Raw genomic sequence first — 7022 nt, 5'->3', positions numbered from 1 at the left:
CACCTGTCATTTTTTCCAGTATATGTATTATGTATATGAAGGATACTATATACATAATAGTAGATATAGATAATACAATACATATGTGCTATGACTCATGAGTGAATGGTCATGACTCTGGTCCGCTTTCCGACTTCAAAGAGACATTGAACATGGCAACTTGCAAGTGGCCATTGGCCAGGGCCCAAAGTTCATGTGGCTCAAAATCTTAAGGCCAGAGTCCAGACACTCCAAAGGATAGGGTGGCTCAAAATCTTAAGGCCTTGCAAGTTGCAACTTGAAAGTTGCCGCAGCCCGCTTACGTGTAAAACCTGCGTAGCATCAAAATTTTGAAAGCCTGCTAAAAACCAGAGCGCGACCCTGGTCCCTGTCGCTTTGAAGACCTGCAAGTTGCAGGCTGTAGCAACCGAACGGAGAGCACCTCAGCACGGCCACTGGCGCGCGAAGGGATTCAAGGAAGCAGGTTACGCTGCTTGCTGCATTGGTGCACAGGCCACGGCTACATTGCTTGTGACAGGGCTGCGTGCTGACTCTGAGTACTGCTGGACGAACATGCTTATTTCCACATTGCGGCTACAGTCAGCAAGAAGGTATGCAAGAGCCTTGAGGCTTGGTTCTTGTGGAGTCTAAAGAGAATGCACAGTGCATTTTGTCTGCTATTTGAAATGCTACAGAGTTGAACCTGGGTCCTGCTACGAGTTGATTTACTGAACCTAGGAGAGGATATTTGCAGTCTTTGGAGCTTAAGAGCAATCTTGAAAACGCTCTTCATCAACCCATCGCATACCCAAGTTGTAAGTGCTCGAACGAAGGAAGCTTTTGCGCAAAGTTTTTTAATCATTATTCGTTATGCAATGCTCAAGGCTTTTGCTTGCACTATGCTTTTGAATCAGAAACATTATGTGACTTGTAGTTTGCTATGTATGGTTAATTTTGCAGATTAGGTGAGTTATTCGTATCGCTAGAGTTAGAGAAATTGGAAAGGAGCCTAGCAAGAGAGTAGGATCATCTTCTCTTTCTTTTGCAAAGAAGAAGAGAAAGTCTCAGCCTAAGCTAGATGCGTTTTTGATCAAACCTACAAGTAGTGTCCAAGGTGGAAATGCATTGACAAATGTGGAAAATGCGTCAAATGTATCAAATGTAGATCCATCTGTGGACAATATGAGTGGTAGCGCAAAGGAAGGTCTTGGTAGTAAGGCAAATGGTGTTGATGTAGCTATGTCCGAGGGTGTTAAGATAACTAAGAGAAGGTGGCGGCAACAATGGAATCTTCTCCATCCTTGGGCTTACTTATGTAAGAACATGTTGAACGAGGAGATTATTAAATGCACTTTTTGTGAGGAATGTAAGAAGATCAATGTGTATACTTGCGAAGGTTCTACTGCATTTATGATCTCAGCATTGCATGACCATTCTCTCACCAAGGATCATACTGATTCTATGCATTTATTAAATGCCAAGAAACGTATGAAGGATACGGGTATAGGTCCTCTTGTTGATGGTATGGACTCAATGGTTCATTTGGAGCAAATGCGTATTGTGACATGTATGAAGTTGGTTTACTTTTGTGCATGTGAGGATATTCCATTGCATAAATATCCCAGTCATTGCAAATTTCTTCGTGAGATGCATATGCTGAATATGCCTGCTTCTGAAGAGTATGGCTCGTATGTGAATCCAGTGTCTGGCACAGAGATGATGCTTTCCATAAAGGATCATGTGAAGAAGCAAATGCTGGCAGAGATGTGTGCAAGTCCGTTTTACTCTGTGCTCATTGATGAGAGTACGGATCGTACTATGGAAAAGCACTTGATTGTCTATGTGACATATGTGGGTAACAAAGGGAAGGGACGTGCTAGATGTTGCTATGTTGAATTTCTTCCCATGGAGAATGCAAATGCAAAGGGTGTCTATGATGCAATGATTCAATTTTTAAAAGACAATGAGTTAGATGTAAACAAGCTCATTGCTATTGCAACCGACGGTGCATCGGTGATGACTAGTCATAAGACAGGTCTCATTGCGCGCTTTCAAAAAGATATGCCTCGTATCATGGGTGTACACTGCATTGCACACAGGCACGCTTTGGCAGCAAAGGATGGGTTTGTGTCTCATCCTCATGTATACGCCTTTGTTGACAAAGTTGCAAATAAAGTGTATTCATGGTTGGGAAAGTCTGGGAAGAGACATGAAGAATTGTGGAAGATCATGAGTGAGTATGACATTCAGGATGTGAAAGCGTTACAGATTCACTCAGTGCGATGGCTTTCAAGAGGCAAAGTCATGGAAAGACTAGTCAAAATTATGCCTGTTGTTCTTGCACAATGCAAACTTTGTGAAAAGAAGTGATATGGGTATGCTACTATCTTTCAAGTACAATTTATGATTCATCTTTCTACCGATGTGCTTGTAGAGATTAACAAGCTTAATGTAGAGTTCCAAAGGCAAGAGATGGATGTGACCAATGTTGGTGCTTTGATTGATTTGACGTTTGAAAAGCTCACTAGAAGATATCTTACTAATGATGCTAATAACTTCGGTGTTCGATCAAGTTATTTGTTAACTTTTTTAGGAATGGCAAAAGAGGGCAAATTGGTCTATGTAGATGCAAGTGGGAAGTATCATAGCCATGTATTGAAGTTTAAGCCTATTTCCAAAGATAAGAAGGGAAAAAAGGCAACGGAAACAGGTGAGTGTGACGAAGAAGATGTTGAGAACCAAGATGTTGAGAATGAAGATGGGGAGAACTTGGACTTGAATGCATCGCCCAAAGAAAGTGCAAAAGAGACTGGATCTCTTGAAGAATGTATTTCTATGGCAAAGTTATATGTGCAAAATATTTTGGATGCTCTGAATCGACGATTTGAGGATCTCCCAGTGTTTAATGCATTCAAAATATTTAGTCCATCATCCTATCCATCAAATGAGATTGATAGAGAGAAGAGAACACAAGAATGGTTGGAAAGATTACTTAATCGGCTTAATGTGGATAGTAGTATTGTTGACATCCGGAGATGTATGAGTGAGAGAGAAGATTTTGTTGGAATGCTATATCGAGTTGCGGGAAACAAGAGTATGCATGATGCATGGGAGGTTTGTAGTGCAAATAAGACTTGGTGGGACTTATTTCCTACACTAATGAGCTTATGGCAGGTAAGTCTAGTCATTCCAGCAAGCACTGCTACATGTGAACGTGGCTTCTCGCGTCAAAATTTCATAAAAAATGCTTCAAGATTTGCCTTAGGATTGGATACTTTGGATGCTTTGATGCTATTGTCTATTGATGCGCGTGGAAGCTCCCTGATTGACTGGAATGATGTTTTCGAGATTTGGGTGAATGCAAAGAAGAGGAGAGCCATGCCATTAACATAATTGAAAAATTACATAGATTTTGGGATTTATTGCAATTCAACATTTCTTGTTTTGACACTATCATCTATGTACGGACTAGCCCGTTTCGAACCTTTGCGTTTTTGGAAGTTTGAATGGTAATGCTACATTTTTGTATTGTGCACAACATTGCCTCAAACAGATAATGGATCTGAATAGGATCTTATCGTCAATACTTTTTTGTTTCCTGTCTTTCCTAAAATTTGTCTGTCAAATGACTAGAATGTTTTTGCTTAAAGCCTGTCACATGAAAGGCTTTGCCAAGAAATTTCCCGTCAAAAAAAAGTTGGGGGGTACCTGTCAATTTTAGGCACTGGCTGCCTATCGCTTGCTCAATGCCAAGGGAAAGTGAGGAGAGAGTGATGCTGTGTCAGGGGAGAGAGAACGATGGCGGGCCTGACACGCAACAAAAGAGAGTGATGGCATCATTAAGGCAAGCACTGTTGGGTGGCGCTGACAGCGGAGATGGTTGGCAAGGCTTTGACCATCAGCATAAAAAACAAGAGAGATAAATTGAGAACTAGTGTGGTCACTGGTGTGTGTACTGTAGGCACTACAAAACAACATGGACAACAGGCAAGAGTACAACGTGCATTCCATGGGGTCTACAATCACAAGAGGACAAAGAGAGAGAGAGTGTGTCTCGGTCCGCTAGCAGAGAGAGAGAGAGAGAGAGAGAGAGAGAGAGAGAGAGAGAGAGAGAGAGAGAGAGAGAGAGAGAGAGAGAGAGAGAGAGAGAGAGAGAGAGAGAGAGAGAGAGAGAGAGAGAGAGAGAGAGAGAGAGAGAGAGAGAGAGAGAGAGAGAGAGAGAGAGAGAGAGAGAGAGAGAGAGAGAGAGAGAGAGAGAGAGAGAGAGAGAATCGCTCTCATGTGTTTGGGTGTGTGTGTGAATAAGACAAAAGGAGAGAGAACGTGCAGAAGTGGGTGAAGAGACAGAAAGAAAGAGAGATTAGTTGGCTCTATACAAGTACCTAAAGAGACACACACACACACACACACACACACACAGGTAGAAAGAGAGTATCTTCGGTGTGGTCTCAAGGGGGGAGAGAGAGCTATCTTATGCGGAGAGAGAATAGGGAAGAGAGAGTGAAGAAGAGAGAGAGAGAGAGAGTATAATGAGCGCATTGAAAATGGAGAGGGAAGGGACTTTTGTTTTTTGAATTATTTAAACCATTAATAACCACAAGGGGTAGTTCTCACTTAAACAAGCCGTCAAAGTTGATTTTACATCGAGGCCCAAATTTCACCACCTCTTGTCACGAACACCAACGCCTTGCTGATTTGCACACCCGAGGCTCATAAAATTTTGTCAACGGTCACGTCGAAATGAATTTTTCAAATGCCCAAAAATGCCAAATTTAGCAAAAAATTAGCCGAAAATGCTAAAAATTACTCAAAAAAATTGCCAGACAAATCTAAAAAATTTCCAAATTTTTTTATAGATCTTAGAAAATCATCAGCAATCACAATCAAGCACTTTTAAATTGCACAAGAACATAAAAAATAGCAGTTTTTGATGAAAACATGATTTATGACAAAATCAATAACCCGATCCTCAAAAATAGCAAAACGCTCAAAATTCGACCAAGGAGGGCACAAATGCACTCAAAATGATGCCGTAAATACGCATACAAAATTAGCTTGTCAAGATCATAAGATACCAAATTTTATAGAATTAAACAGAAATTAATGCAAAAATAGCAAAAAAAGTAAAAATTATCCAAAAAATACTGGATTTTTAAAAGAATTCTCCACACATAGGGGATTAGTGCAGCCAAATCAAATTACAATTATCACACAGATTCAATTGCCATTTAATTTCACCAATAAAATTCAAAAACTAAGCAATTAAACCGGCAAAATTAGGTCAAAAATTAGAACAATCGGAGTGTGCAAATCTCTGTTTTGAGCTAAAAAACAGAGCAACTAACCATTACACACATCAAATATGCAATCAAACATTGGATTAATCATGCACATTAAGCACTTCTTGGGCACGCACAATAATAATTGGCAGATTTTACCAACTTTTAGGTGCGCACACACAAGGGTTAATCTTGTCAAAATCACAACACAAATCAATCATCACATTATAAAAAATTTATGCACACATTAATTTTTCGGTGCACACACAAGGAAAAAATAGTGCACACACACCTAAAATTAGGCATACACACTCAATTAAAATGAGCACACACTTGATTTTAGTGCACACACTTGCAATTGACCATCCAAGCATGCAATTAGGCAAATCCACAATGCACATTAACACATGAAACCATCAATTTGCACATTCGATTCTAGGAAAATTTTAGCATTACGATGACGACATGCAAACGTGCAAAATCAAAAGTTCCAAATCATCAATTTGACAAAGGCAAAGCATACAACACAAAGCTTGAGTCCATTAGCACCATCCAACTACAGATTACACCATTGTAGGCCGATTTCTTCGATGCTCCAAAGCCCTAAACATGCATATCAAAATCAAAAAATTGTTAAGCGATTATTACAAACTGGCAATGTTAGAATGCAATCCAAGCCTCTAATTAGGCAAATATCAAAGCATAAGCACAAATTGTTAGTCCAATTAGTAGAAAATTAGTGTGTAAGTTAGCAAAAATCAGTGAAATTAGCAAGGGGTTAGGGTGAAATTAGAGTATGTAGGCACTTAATTAGTAAGATATGGTATCAAATTAGGAGAAATTGAACAAATTGCTTCATGCACACACATCCAAAATCCAAAAACCATAAACACACAAGTGAAATTAGTGAGGAAACTATTTGATTATGCCACAATAACACAAGCGTAGGCCATCGCTCCCCGACAACGGCACTAAATGTTGTGGATACCATGGTAGCATAGCTCCAATGAACAACAATAATTTTCAATCCGAAAGGATGAGCTACCCGGCTAGGGCATGGAAATACTCACCGATTAGTGAGCTAATCATGGAAACACGAACGGTAACTCTATGAAGTGGGATTCTCGGCCTATGGAGGAGCTAAGCCATGATGTCTAACAATCTCCACATCCACTTCTCTTCACCTTAAATCATCCCAATCACATACACTAATGGTTGCAAGATGCACACATAAATAATCCTATCATGCAACACACTAATCACAAGCACACACACACAGATCTATTGAGCATCCACACTTCAATCAAATCCACATGCACACACAAAGATTAGAGGACAATCACATAAGATTAAAGCATGATTAAAAACTAATTAGTTATGATCTAGCTAATCAAAGCACCATTAACAATCATAAGAAGTATGAGAGAGGCATAGTGAAAGAGAATTAAGGCTTGATTAGTGTTAATCAAGTCACATGAGCAAGGAGAAGCTCAGGGACTCTCATCAAAGCACCATTAACAATCATAACAAGTATGAGAGAGGCATAGTGAAAGAGAATTAAGGCTTGATTAGTGTTAATCAAGTCACATGAGCAAGGAGAAGCTCAAGGACTCCATAGACACACACCTCATGAGCTCTCACCAAAGAGTAGTCTCAACAAATGAGGTTGAGAACCCTAATTTCATTTACACACTGCCTTATATACCTAGGGTAAAAATATGCAATGTCCGGGCACCCAAGGCCTTTAGGGCTCCACAACTTACT

General features: G+C 39.9%; 1 protein-coding gene across 1 annotated transcript; it reads left to right on the top strand.

The window, feature by feature from the left end:
• The first annotated feature begins 1548 nt into the window (after nucleotides 1-1548).
• On the top strand, nucleotides 1549-3372 carry LOC147448688 (uncharacterized). Its single transcript, XM_086522432.1, has 4 exons — nucleotides 1549-2335; nucleotides 2375-2661; nucleotides 2788-3093; nucleotides 3154-3372. Exons 1-4 carry the CDS (start codon nucleotides 1549-1551, stop codon nucleotides 3370-3372), a joined length of 1599 nt encoding a protein of 532 aa, XP_086378558.1.
• Nucleotides 3373-7022: the final 3650 nt, after the last annotated feature.

The sequence above is a fragment of the Adiantum capillus-veneris genome, chromosome 10 (assembly GCF_014529385.1).
Source record: "Adiantum capillus-veneris isolate H3 chromosome 10, ASM1452938v2, whole genome shotgun sequence".
Classification (NCBI taxonomy): domain Eukaryota; kingdom Viridiplantae; phylum Streptophyta; class Polypodiopsida; order Polypodiales; family Pteridaceae; genus Adiantum; species Adiantum capillus-veneris.
The sequence above is the reverse complement of the archived record's forward strand: the minus strand, read 5'-3'. Positions and strand labels throughout refer to the sequence as shown.